General features: G+C 25.7%; 1 protein-coding gene across 21 annotated transcripts in view; it reads left to right on the top strand.

Moving 5' to 3' along the window:
- The window catches only part of LOC124953495 (longitudinals lacking protein-like), a 237,120-nt gene that overhangs the window by 68,195 nt on the left and 153,925 nt on the right, over window positions 1-15,000 (top strand). For 2 of the 21 annotated variants that reach the window (XM_047504973.1, XM_047504990.1), the window contains 2 exons: window positions 4,726-4,875; window positions 6,745-7,178. The exons of 13 other annotated variants lie outside the window; for them this stretch is intronic. In XM_047504973.1, the coding sequence (XP_047360929.1) occupies window positions 4,726-4,875; window positions 6,745-7,061 (467 nt within the window). In that variant the 3' untranslated portion in view covers window positions 7,062-7,178. Of the gene's footprint in view, window positions 1-4,725; window positions 4,998-6,744; window positions 7,179-8,668; window positions 8,904-9,273; window positions 9,319-11,702; window positions 11,763-12,123; window positions 12,633-13,157; window positions 13,419-14,123; window positions 14,175-15,000 lie in introns of those variants that run through there. 6 more of the 21 variants (XR_007102239.1, XR_007102238.1, XR_007102240.1 and 3 more) reach the window with 6 other exon arrangements.

A 15,000-nucleotide genomic window follows, 5' to 3' on the forward strand; every position in this document is an offset into this window, starting at 1 on the left:
TTAAATTCTTTTTTATTTTATATTGTTATTTATTTATTTTTATTACGTCTTATATTATACATTGTGTATTATATTTACCTGTATTACATTTTTACGATATGATAATGATTTATATTCCAATTTAAATTTGCTTTTATCGACGAATAATCCTTTTTTTTTTTTTATTTTGCAGGCATATTTACAACAATCGCTGTCAATAATTTTATTGAATTTTTTTCTCTTTTTTTTTCCCTCTTACTTTTAGCCTATATGATACAAGAAATCATTTTGTAATTTCTTTTTTAATTCCTATGATTTTTTTTTTTCAAGGTTTAGCAAAAGAACGCTCACTGTTGAACATTATTTATTAATTGTTTGTTTGTATGTGTATTCGTCTTTTTTTCTTTTTTTGTTTTTTTTCTTTCAATCATAAGATGGACCAAAAGTTTCTAGATGATTTTTAAAAGTCAATCACCCTTTTTCGATACTATTTCATTTTTCTTTACGTCTTTTTTTTTTTCAGATTGTAAAACAACAATGTCTAAAAAGTTTTTTCATTTTAAATTTGGAACATCCTATAAATCGACAAATCTTGGATTTTATCGATCAATTGTTACGACTCTTAAATTTTTTATTCTTTTCTTCAGTGTACTTATAACATAATAAGATCACGAAGAGAGAGAGAGAGAGAGAGAGAGAGAGAGAGAGAGAGAGAGAGAGAGAGAGAGAGAGTGCGTGCGTGTGTGTGTGTGAGACTAATATTATTTCTTACGTTTTTTTTTTTTTTTGTATTTATAAAAAAAAACATATGACTATATGTGTACATATTCTATATGTATCTATGTGTATATGTATATATACATATACTATAGATATTTTTTTTATCAAGACGACTTACATTGCAAAATATATGTATATTGTATCCTCATCTCATCACATGATAACAATTAAAAATTGTGAATAAATCAAGGACATACTGTTAAAAAACAGAAATTCGAAATTATTGTAATTTAAATATATGATTTATCGTAATCGTGCAGATGTATATTTATAATGTTATTATATTAATGCATAGATTGTAATAGTTGTTAGGTATATGCAATAAATTGTTATACATTTTGTTATATATTAAGGTATCATTTGAACGTCATTTATATAAATTAAGGCGTTTATATATTATCGAATTTTTACATAATTATTGACAATAATGTCTAAGCTGAGAGATAATTAATTAGAATTAGATAAATTTATTATCCGTCTTTTTTTCTTTTTTTTTTTCTTTTTTTTTTTTTTTTCTTTTTTACAGTGCGAAAAATCGATCAGAAGAAAAATGAATCTAATAAGTATTATTCTTAGATTTAAGTACACTGATCCTATTGTTCCTATTGTTCTACTCTCTTTCTACCTTTTCTTTCTTTCTTTCTTTCTTCTTCTCGTTTTTCCTTTCTTTCTTTCTTTATTTCTTTCCTTCCTTCCTTCTTTCGTCTTATTTACACCTTTTTTTTTTCTCTATTCTTTTTAGGAGAACCTTATCGATTATTCTGATACGACAAGTGCTTCAGCCACGCTACTTATTCAGAAATCGAGTTTACAAAAAAAATGGTGTAAAGGATTTTTTATACCTTGACCCCTTGTTGTGCTTTCTGTTTCAGAATTTAAAGTACCAAGAATTTATCTACCAGTCGTAAAGAATAAACCCGAAACTTGTCAACGTAAGGATAAAGCCATTGTTGGTCTACAACCTACGGACAAGCGAAAGTTTCCATGCCCAAAATGTCCGAGTGTCTTCAGTCACAAGAACAATCTCTACTATCATTCGAAATTTGAGTGTGGCCAATTGCCAAGGTTCAATTGTCCATATTGTCCTTATAGAACTAAACATGTATCTAATGTACGTGCCCACGTACGTAGAATACATCCTGGCCATATAGTTTATGCCGTTGATATATGTAAATGTTGAATTGGATAATAACGTCCAATTGGATAATTCACTTTTTATTTTTGTCTAAAAAAAATAGTTACAACTATTTCTATGTGTGTGTGTGTGTATGTGTGTGTGTGTGTGTATATATATATATATATAAATATATATAAACACGCACATATATTTATAGCCAATGATTGCAATAATCAATCGGAGAAAAAAAAATTTGGTTTCTATTAGATATGGTTTTAAAAATATGATATTTACAGTGATCAATTGTGTTAATTCAACAGGTGTCTAATAACAAAATTCAAGAGCTTTCATTGTAATATATATATATTATTATTATTATTATTATTATTATTATTATTATTATTGTTATTATTAACTATATTTCTCTATAAGGTTTAAAAAAAAAAATATTACTTGTTGAATTTAATCTACTACTAAATATTCGCAGTGACGATTAAATTTTCGTTTAGAAAAATCTTTATTAATGAATAATATCGATGTGTTATTATTAATGATAATGATTTTTCCAGCAGTGTGTCCGTACATGTCAGTAATATTGAAAATTAGAGTTAGATATGGTGAAACCGATGCTGTTATTTTTCGGTTTACCAAATCCGTATCAACACGTATATCCGTGAATAGATTTAACTTATATAAGCAACAGAACAGAAATTTTGTTATTATTTATTGGGCTCTGTGTAATTAAACTAAGATAGATAGATCGAGAGCGATCGATCGGTTTGTATTATCTAATGAATATTTCCAATCAATTTCTCGGGCAATATGATATTGTCAGAATTTTTTTCTTGTGTTCATTTCTTTTTTTTTGTATTTTTTTTGTTTGTTTAACAAAGAAAAGTTACGAAAATATTTTTTCGAATTCGTAGAGATTTTTTTTTTTTTTTTTTTTTTTTTTCTCTTTTTAAACTGATCCTAAGTCGAAAGATATTTTTTTATTTTTTGATCCCTGTGTTTTAGTTTAAATGGTGACAAAAAACATAAGTATCCTTGAAGTTTCGATCCCTCTTTTTTTTTTTTTTTTCCTCCATCTTCGAAATTGTTAATGATATCGAAAAACTTTATTGGGAAAAGTCTAAAGATAAACATATCAAATTCCTTTAAAATAATTGCGAAATTATTGATATTGTATTTACCTATTTATTTATTTATTTATTTATTTATTTTTTTTTTTTATTTTTGTATAAGTAGATTATCCTGTAATTTAAAATGTGACTATGTTTTGTTAATAATTTTCGCTTAATAATTTTAAGTGATAAAAAGTAAACTTTTCGATAGGCTGACACTTATCATTTTATCGTTATCTTTTATTTTATTTATAACAAACGGTGATATATATCAAAAGATTTTTTGATTTTTTTTATATAATATGAATTATTAATTATAATAGTGAAACTTTAAAAACAAAATATTAAAGATAAAAAATTCTATTGGATTTTTACTTTCGTATTTTAAACAAAATTTAAGTATAAATAAATAAATATATATATATGTATGTATATAATTAATATTACGTATATATATATATATATATATATATATATACACATAATTTATTTTTTAGATAGACACAGAGTACATTGAGACACAACTTTTCCCAATTAAGTTTTTTGATATATATATATATATATATATATATATATATATATATATATATATATATATATATATATAACGATTTTAGAAATAGAAAAATAATAGATTAAATTTTTCTTCCTTTCTATTAAAAGTGGACATTCATTAAGAATATAAATAAATTTTTTTGTTTATAACAACTATATGATAAAATTTGGATACACTTCCGTTTTAGGAATTTATAGAAGATATATATATATATATCGTGATAAATAATTGCAATTGTGAAAAATATTCCATTAATTAATATAACATTATTGTCCTCATTAATATCATTATCATCATCATCATCATCATCATCATCATCATCATCATTATTATCATCATCATCATAGTTATCATTATTATTATTATTATTATTATAATAATCATATTTTTTTACCAATGGTATATATTTTAATCAGATTGTGAATACACTTTGTTTTGTATAGTTTTTAAATAATAATAAATTTGCACATGCACATACTTTGTAACAAAGGAGATCATTAATAGAGTAACCGTCCTTGAAAATTCAAGAAGATAAAGAAGGAAAGGAAGAAGAAGAAGCAGAAGGAGAAGAAGAAGAAGATTCATCGAACTTCATCGAAGATCAAGGATCTCTCTGGATCGATCAGTTTGAAGAGATCCAGTGTGATGATACATTGATATACGATAATTTATAAATGTTCCATATGCAATTATGAGGTATGTTAACGAAAGACAGACACCTAAAATTAATGTCGACAATTTTCAAAATAAAAAAAAAAAAAAAAAGAAAAAAGAAATGATAGCGAGAATGACAATTTTACATTAAATATACATCATATATATATATATATTTACACGTGTGTATGTGTGTGTGTATGATGTGTGTGAGTGTGCGCGCGCGCGCGCGCGCGTATGTATGTATATCTTGTATGCATGTATACTCTTTTTCTAACACTCTCATATCGATTTTCTCGTGACATTTCTCATTTAAGGATAAGAAATATGACAAAAATAATAATGATAATAAATAAATAAATAAATAAATAAATAAAAAAAACAAAAAAAAAAAGAAAAAAGAAAAAGAAAGAAAAGAAGTGTGTAAGCGCGTGCGTGTATGCGTATCCGCACGTATATTGAACATACGTGATATGAAAAATTGAAGCGAACGATTTCTATGCTTTATTTTTCAGATCCGAACTTTCTTCTACCGTATGATCAGAGACACGTCAATTATAATTGGACAGGAGACAACGTCATTCCAAATACAACGACAATGACAACGACTGCGACAGCTGTAGTAACAAGATCCGCCGATCAACACGTTCAAAGATTCCCTTGCGGTAATTGCAACAGTGTCTTCAGTAGGAAACATAATTTACAATATCATTTGAAGTTTGAGTGCGGCCAATCACCGAGATTCAATTGTCCTTATTGCGGATATAGAACGAGACATCCTTCTAATGTTCGTGCACATGTTCGTCGTATACATCCTGGAAATACCGTTTACGTAGTTGATATATGTAAAACGGAATTACTTCAGTTTACATAGAAGCAGGGAAAGAGTGAAAGAGGGAGAGAGAGAAAGAGTGAGTGAAAGAGAGAGAGAGAGAGAGAGAGAGAGAGAGAGAGAGAGAGAGAGAGAGAGAGAGAGAATGCGTGCGTGCGTGAATGTATGGAAAGGAGAAAAAGAAAAAAGAAATATTTTTATTTTATTATAATAGATAATTATTATCTAGGTTTTTTTTTTTATTACAATTATAATAATTACTGTATTATTATTATTATTATTATTATTATTATTATTATTATTATTATTATTATTATTATCATCGTCATCATTATTATTATTAGTATTATTTATTATTTTTATTCAATTTCTTTATCCCATTTCTGGAGACCCACCCACCCCCAAAATAATATTTTCCGCGGTATTTTTCTTTTTTTGCCCCAAATGAAAATCATTCATTTTAATACGATAGTGTGTGCTTGTGAATGATGATACGCGTGTGCCTGTAAGGTAAACGAACCTGATGAATGACTGTGATATAAATTATATTATTATTATTATTATTATTATTATTACTATTACTATTACTATTATTAGATATTATTATTATTATTATTATTATTATTGTTTTTTAAGTCGACTGATGATTCTCATCGTTGTGATCTTTTTCATCTTTTATTTTCTTTTTCAGCTTCTTCTTTTTCTTCTTCTCTTTTTTTTGTTTTCTTGTTAGCTAAGGTATCCGACATACTCGCTCAATTTTATTGCCTCTTTTCCATTATATAATTGTGATATATATACACACACACATATATATATATATATATATATGTATATATATATATATATTTATTAATATTTATTGATATTTATTAAGTTAGTAGAGGCGAGATCTAATTGTTTAGATTAGATCTTGATATGAAATCGTCCGTCGTGATCGTAAGTGATATTATCTCTTGTGTGATAATTCATCGAATAAAGTTTATTATTACGTTAACTTTATATGTTAATATTATAATGGGATCGTCAGTGATGAAGGTACTAAGAGTGATCAAAATTTATTCAATGGTGTTGGCAATAATTTTTTCTCTCTCTCTTTCTCTCTCTCTCTCTTTCTCTTTCTCTCTCTTTCTCTCTCTCTCTCTCTCTCTCTCTCTCTCTCTCTCTTTCTTTAAAATGAAACAGTAATGATCGCCCTTCAATCTTAACAACGATAATTTAATGTTTTCACGACTGTTCTTTTATTATTTTCTATCCATGTTTGTCCATAAAAAAAGGTGCTTGTATGACAATGTCTTCGAATAATATTTTTTAGATGTAAAAAAGGAAAAGATTTGAAAAAAAAAAAAAAAAAAAAAAGACGAAACATCAATTTAGAATGAACGTATTAATTTTATACGATAAATCCATGATTCATTTTTTCAGGATTTCTTTTACGATCGTTGATCTAAGGACGACACGAGAAAGTAAAGATAGAAAGAAAGAAAACAAAAACAAAATAAAGAAAGTGATTGAGAGTGGGAGAAAGAAAGAGAGAGAGAGAGAGGAAGAGAGAGAGAGAGAGAGGGAGAGAGAGAGAGAGGGAGAGAGAGAGAGAGGGAGAGAGAGAAATTTATTAATTAATCTATACGACTCGTCAAGAGTTGAAAAGAATTGTTTGTTTTTCTTCTAATACGGTCTCGTTGATTCTTTTTTTTTTCAGATAGTGGGATCGACTTAAGGCAAGAATATCCCATCTCACAATCGGTTTGCTATAATCCGAATCGTGAACTTTACCAAAGACTTCAACGAAAGAAGAGCGTTTGTTGTTATAAATGCGGCAATAATTTTACAAGGCGTAACAATCTTTATAATCATCTTAAGTTTCAATGTGGCCAACCACCAAGATTCAAGTGTCCTTATTGTCCTCATATTACGAAACACGCATCGAATTTAAAAGCACATATACGTAGGAAACATCATAAGAAAACGGTCTACGTTATCGACATTTTTTCGACCAATGAAAATGCAAGCAAATGAAGAATTATCGATTAGTTTTAGTGAGAGAATGTGTGTATGTTTCTGTGTGTGCGTGTGCGTATGTGTGTGTGAGTGCGTGAGACTCCGATAAGGTGGCTAATAAATACATAATAAACACTATCCGTTCATTTCAATGAATAAATTGGAAATATAAATTCATTGTGATCGATCATCAACGTCATCATTATCATCGTCATTGTCATCATTATTGTTATCAATATTATAATTTTTTTTTTTTTTTTTTTTTTTTTTTTTTTTTTTTGTTTTTTTTTTCTATTTCGACTGAAACAACCATTAATCAGGCTTTTTAGGCCATTAAAAAAAAATCTATTATATATCTTGTTTGACACTTTTATTCGTTTCTTTTCTTTCTTTCTTTCTTTCTTTTCTTTCTTTTTTCGGCAATTATTATACTTTTTTAAAATTTGAAAGATAGAAAAGATTTTAGATGTAGGAATTATTTAAGAATATAGGAATTAATTAATAAATTCTTTGAGAATATATAATTAATTATTAACAAAATATTTATGATATAATTACGTATAATTTAATAAATACGTGCAATTTTCTCGTATTATAAATGTATATTTATATATATTCTCAAGGAAGACGGGGTCAAAGGTAACAAAAGAAAAAAAAGAAAAATATGAGACGATACAAATTACATATGTATATATATATATATATATATGTCGATTTATATAATATTATACACATATATATTGATATTAATAAACACACATATATATATATATATATTTTTCTTCTTTTTTTTTTCTTGTACTTTTATGTTTTTAAAAAATTCCACGACGTACCTGGTCAATAATGTAGTGTGAATAATAAAATGTATTTAATGTATCTATCGAAAAAAAAACAATAGAAGATAATTACTTTTTTTTTTTTTGTGTAATAAGTTTCTTTCTACATTGCTCGACGTTAATATAAAATTAAACAATTTAAGAATACAATTTAACAATATTTTAATATTCTAGAAGAAGAGAAATAAATATAAAAAATTAATATATATATATATATATATATATATATATATATATTTATTTATTTCATCAGGGAAAACTATGTATGTAATTGTTTATCAATAGCAATATTTTATTTACATTATATTATTTGTTCTTATTAAACGTAATATTGTTTCAATAAATTATCACAAATGTTTTAAATAATCGAAGTATATATATATATATATATATATATACATATACGCAAACGTTATATATATATATGTATACACATATTATATGTCCTTTCCATGTATAGATTTTAATTGTGATGTTCGATTCTTTCAGGATTTTCAATATCAATCGTTGTTTTGTTTTGTCTTCTTTCTTTACTTTGGTTCGAAAAATAATAATTTTATTTCTAAATCGTGTTTTCAATTTTCATCGATCGTCATAATAGTTATTCTGTTAAAGGAAAAAAGAAAAGAAACCAAAAAAAAGAAAAAAAGAAAAATAAAAGAAAAAAAAAAAAAAAAAAAAAAAAAGAAAATAAAAGAAAAAAAAAAGGAAAAGAAAAAAATTTCTATGGATATGAAAGTTAATAATTTCGTGGTTGAAAACAAAATTTGTTCTTCTTTATTTTTTCAGATTTCTACATGAAACAAGCGAAGAAGTGTCCGAACAACTGTGGTAGGATTTTTGTTCGCTATAACAACTTGATGAGACACATACATTATCATCGTTGCCAAGAACGTAGATTCAAGTGTCCTCGGTGCGATTATCGATCGAAAAGAAAAAGTCACGTTTACAGGCATCTAAGGGAAGTACACAAGTGTGCTGACACACATTGCATCGAACTGTGAACTGAGAATTTTCCGATTCGGTATTACATATATATATACATATATATATGTGTGTGCGTGCGTGCGTGTGTGTGTATATATCTCCCTATTTGTTTATTTTTCTTCTTTACTTTTTGCTCCTTTTCTTCTATCGTGTTTCTTCTTCTTTTTCTTCTCTTTATTCCTTTCAATAATGAATAAAAGACAATCTTTTTTTTCTCTTTCTTTTCTCCCTCTTTTTTTCTTACTTTTTTTTTTTTTTTTTTTTTTTTTTTTTATAAGAGAATATACACACTTCATATAACGTTCCTATATGAAATTTACGTAATATTCTCAAATATTTTTATTGACACGATCCAACAACAAATCATTATTATCGAAAGTATTTAAACACTTTTTTTTCTTTTTTAGGATCTGCCTGATCGCCAGAATAATACGTGAATCAGCAACCAAATGGTTATCATATAATATATATATATATATGTTTTTTCTTTTTTTTTTTGTTTTTTTTATTAGAAAAATAAAAAAGGAAAAAAGAGAAAAATAAAGAAAAGAAAAGAAAACCTGTTATAGCGATGTAAATAGCAAACAAAAAAAAAAAAAAGAAAAGAGACGGAAAAAGAAAAAAATGAAGCAAAAAAGTGAGAGAAAGAGAGAGAGAGAGAGAGAGAAAGAAAACTATGCAACATTCGGAATTGTCAACTGGGATATCTCGATTTGATCATCGAAATTAACCTTCTTACGAAAGCTTTCATTATTCTTTCCTATTTTCTTTTCTTTTTCTTTTTTCTTTTTTTTATTTCCTCTTGTTTTAATTCCTTTTTTATTTTTCCTTTTCTTTTCTTTTTTTTCTTTTTTTTTTTTTTTTTTTCTTTCCTTCTTTCGTTAATTTATATGCTCGATCATATTATATCATTATTTTCTCAATCATTTTGTTTTGTTTCTTCTTGTGTTTTTTCTTTATACTTATCAATTCATCGGGGATTCATTCGATTAACTCGATAATCATAATTTTTTGTTTGTCATTTTTTTTATATATATATATATATATATATATTTATAACACTGATAATTTTAATTGAATATTGTTAATAAGAAAAGAAAGAAAAAGGAACAAAGATATAACAGAGAGAATATATTAAAGAGACAATTATGTTTCTGTGTCGTCGGATTCTGTGTACGAGTTTATTAAAAAATAAACGCATATGGGATAAATCTCTCATATTAAAATTGTTCGAATATCTTAGTTTAAAAATGGTAGCGAATGTCATAACGAAATACAAAGAGTAATCAAACAAAGACTCTATTATGTTCTTTCTTTTTTCTTTTCAGTCAGAGTTCCAAGAAAATCGTTTAATTTATTTATAACAATATTAAGGATAAAAGAAATAATATTAATTGCATTACCAAATAGAAATGTTTCAAGACTGTACTTATTATATATTGTGACGATAATAAAAGGAAATTTTATGTCGTATCAAAAAAATAAATAGATAAATAAATCAATAAATCAATAAATAAATAAATAAATACAAACAAAAAAAGGAAGGAAAAATAAAATAAAAATATACAAGGATTCCTCCAAGAGAAATTCCCCCCTCCCCCCTCTCTTTGTTTCCTAATCGTTAATAGAAATAATTATATAACGTGAAAGGAAAAATAATTATTTATATAATTGACTCAAGCTATTATAAATAAATGTACATTTGTATATATGCTTTGTTACCTACATAAATAACCACACACACACACACACACACACACACACACACACACACACACACATATATATATATATATATATATCTTTTTCTAATTTATCTCGATCAAGCTTTTATCATCAATAGGAATACGTTTCATTCTGGGTTAAATTTTCTTAAAAAATTCAAACTAACAAAAATCTTTCCACTTTACAGGAGGAGGACGATCAACCAGGGTATTATTTTTTTTTTTTTTCTTTTTACCTTTTTATTTTTTTTTTCTCCCCTGTATCGATCGATCCACAAATCCCTGATAATTAATTAAAATTATTTAAGAATAATTCCATCATATCATAAGCCATCATCAGTTATCACAAAGTTCTATTAATTTCTTTCCCTTTCCGATAATCCCTTCCTCCCCCCACTCTCAACCCTCTTCTGAAAATTAATTTCGATGATTTGTTCTCTTATTATTTATAGAGAAAATACATCGTAATAAGAGCTCTTAAAGATAACGTTGCAATATCATGATTGTTATAGGAAGGAATTTTCAATGTGCAGACTGTCTGTGTCAACAAGAGTTCTTTGATTATACATTAAAATTAGAAATTTAATCAATCAACTAGATTAAAGTAGTGACATTGTTTGTATCGTTCTAAGGAATGATCTACGTTCGACATGATACGAAAGATTTACTCGAAAACTTTTGATTTGTGTGATCCGTCTTAAGTATAAATTTAAAAGAATACATTTTTAAAATCTAAATCGTGGAAGATATTCATTCCTTTTATATTTCAGATTTGTTATTAATATTATTATTGTTGCTGTTATTGTTATTGTTATTGTTATTGTTATTGTTATTGTAGTTGTCATTGTCGTCATTGTCATCATCTTCATCGTCATAATTATCGTCATCGTCATCGTCATCGTCATCGTCATCGTCATCGTCATTATCTTTATCATCGTGGGTTTCTTCTTTTTTACTTATTTTATTTCTTTTTTTTTTTATTTTTATTTCTTTCTTTTTCATTTTTTTTTTATTTCTAATAATTATGATATGTTTTACTGTGAATAAATTTTACATTTATTTTCATCGAATTTGTTTATTCTCATATTTATTGTTTTCTTTTTATTATTTAGACTTCATGGTGTTGTCTGGCAGTATATCCTGGATGTAGAAGTATTACCTCAGATATTACGGTGAGCATTGTTGTTTTTAATTATTCAATATATTTACAATTTTAATTATGTATATTATAATCGTAATTAGATCTATATATATATGTTTGTGTGTGTGTGTTTTTTTTTTTTTTTTTTTTTTTTTATCCAATTAGATGTGAAGTTCTATCGATTTTATTGAAGTATACGAAAGAAAAAGAAAAAGAATAATATAAAAATTTTTCCATATTATGCAGGAGAATCAAGAAAGAAAATCTTTAATTCTTCGATCGATCGCTCTTCGTAATAGAGATAATTTATTTTTTATCCGGTTCTGTTTTTTGTATTATTTTTTCACCTTTCGTGTATCAATCTCAATGACCTGCTCTCTTTTTATTTCCAGAAATATTCCATGAACTGATGAGAACGGCACCTTGGAATTACAGGCAAAGAAATTTTCAATGTCCAAACTGTTCGAGCGCATTTCTTAATTTATGTAAATCCTAATGTCAATTTATTATGAACGTACAATTCATTTATTTATTTATTTATTTATTTTTTCTTATCAGTTTCTGAGACCATTAGACTACACCCAATTTTAATTTCTTTTTCTCTTTTTCTTTCTAAATTATCCTGTTGTCTTAAAAACTTCTTTATAAAAAATCATTCAATTAATTTATATTCCAATGTAAGTAATGAAGAGAATTTTGGATTACCAAAAATATCTCAAGATTATTATATATAGTTGGGTTTATTTGTAGTACAAAAAAAAAAAAAAAAGAGAGAATTCCTCGAGATTGCTGTCTCATTATTTCCTAATAAATGATAGAACTCTGTTGTGAATAAAAAAATAAATATCTGTAATGATAGAAACAGCAATGAATAAATGTACTTGTTCTATGTATAAATATGTACATATGTTTTATTAATATAATAATTTTTTGATAATATAATACATATGTATATATATATATATATATACATATATTTATACTTAAGAAAATATTACACCAAGAATTAAACATTCTGTGTTTATTTTTCAGCTATGTTAATTATGAGATTATGTGATTTTGATCGGAGACGTTCCTATTTGGACGATAATCGTTGAAAATCTCAGCGGAAAGAAAAGTGGATCAACCATAAGAAAAAAAAAAAAAAAAAAAAAAAAAAAAAAAAAAAAAAAAAAGAAAGAAAGAAAGAAAGAAAGAAAGAACAAAAAAAGAAGAAAAAGAAAATCTTTTTCCTTTCTTTTCATGTTTGTTTCTTTTTCTTTTCTTTTCTTTTCTTTTTTTTTTTTTTGGTTAATCCTTTAGAACAGCGATATGTTTAAATATAATGAAAGGTTAAATGAGAATCATAAAATGATTATTTTAAAGTTCCTTTGATATTTGATTTCAAATATCAATCTCAATGAGTTGCTTTTTTTTTGTTTTTCAGAAGTGCAACATACCAGGGAACCAAAGACACTAAGCTATTTCATGAATGTTAGAAGGAAAAAGTATCCGTGTTCGAAATGTCTAAGTACGTTCGTTAAGAAGTATGATTTGGATAGACACATGAAGTATGAATGCGGTCAACAACCAAGATTTCAGTGTCCTTATTGCAGTTATCGCGCTAAGCAACGACAAAACGCCTATAGCCACGTAAGAAACGTACACAGGAAATGTGATGTCTATACTATAGACATTATCGATAATCGTATGTACATAAATCTTGAGGACACATTTTTTTCTTCCAATTTGTGAAAGTTGGTTTCTTTTCCTTTCTTTTTTTCTTTCTTTTTTTCTTTTCTTTTCTTTTTGTCTCTTTTGTCTCTTTTTCTCTTCTTTTCTCCATTCTGTTCCTTTTTTTTTTTTTTTTTTTTTTGTCTTCTTTGGTCAAACTTATTAAAGTCTGATTATTGCTTATTTTTTGTTTGTTTTTGTTTCTTCTATTTATTTTATTTTATTGTTTTTTTTTTCTTTTCTTTTTTTCAAACTTAGTTCCCTTCGACATTTTTCAAATGTTTAAGTGTTTAATAATTTATAAATAAACGTGATTTAGACTTTCTTCGGATAAGATATTTTTTTTTTTTTGGATAAACGATTAATTATCGATCATACGTTATTAATGAGATATATATTTTTTTTTTTTTTTTTTTTATTTCGATCAAGGACAATTCTTTACACGTTAATCGTTGAAATCTTCGTCGAGGAAATAGTAATGAAGAATCTTTTTTTTCTTTTCTTTCCTTTTTCTTTTCTTTCCCTTTCGCTCGACCCTTTAGTGAATCGCGAAAAAAGGAAAAAGAGAAGAACTGTTTAAAGAATTGTTCAAATCTTCATAAACAAAGTTCTCTTCATAAATATTGTTTTGTCTTAATCAATGCCAATCTCAATGTTTTACTTCTCTTATTATTTTCAGAAGTACACAATGCCAAAGAGTCAAAGTTCAAGAAGAAATGTTCTAATAATGGTAAGGGTGAACAGTTTCTATGTTCACAGTGTTCAAGGCCATTCTGTCATAAACAAGCACTTACTAGACATTTGATGTACGAATGCGGCAAGGCACCAAGATTTCAATGTCCTTATTGCGATTATTTAACTAAACAACGACAAAATGTTTATAAACACATTCGAAATGTACACAAAAAGACTGAGGTCTATACGTTGGACATTATTAGTAGTCGTGTGTACAGACCTTAAGGATACAATTTTATTTTTCCTTTTTTATTTGTTACAATTTTATACCTGTTTATATATATATATATATAAACATTAGATATTATTAATTATTATAATTATAATTATAATTATAATTATTATGATTATTTGTATACTTTCTTTTCCGTTTTTTTTTTTTTTCAATTTTTCAACGTAACGCGTTAAAAATCAGGAATAATTACATAATTGCTTTTATTTAAGTCATGCAATATGTAATTGTATTTACGATGGAAATTATTTATAAATAAAATGTTATCAGACATGTATGTATTTATACTTAATAAGTTATTGAATTAACGGATGTATATATATATATATATATATATATATATATATATATATATATATATATATATATATATATATATATATATATATATATATATATATATAGGATAATATACATTTTATGTAACTTAAATAGTGAAGTAAGTATTAATAGATTATTAATTATTCGTGTTCACGTTTTATTATATTATCCGATCATATTTTATTGCAGATTTTTTAAGGATATTACGAAAAAAAATATCTTTTGTTATAGGAAATCCATCTCGATGGAATAAAAATAATTGTTCTAA

The sequence above is a fragment of the Vespa velutina genome, chromosome 12 (genome assembly GCF_912470025.1).
Source record: "Vespa velutina chromosome 12, iVesVel2.1, whole genome shotgun sequence".
Classification (NCBI taxonomy): domain Eukaryota; kingdom Metazoa; phylum Arthropoda; class Insecta; order Hymenoptera; family Vespidae; genus Vespa; species Vespa velutina.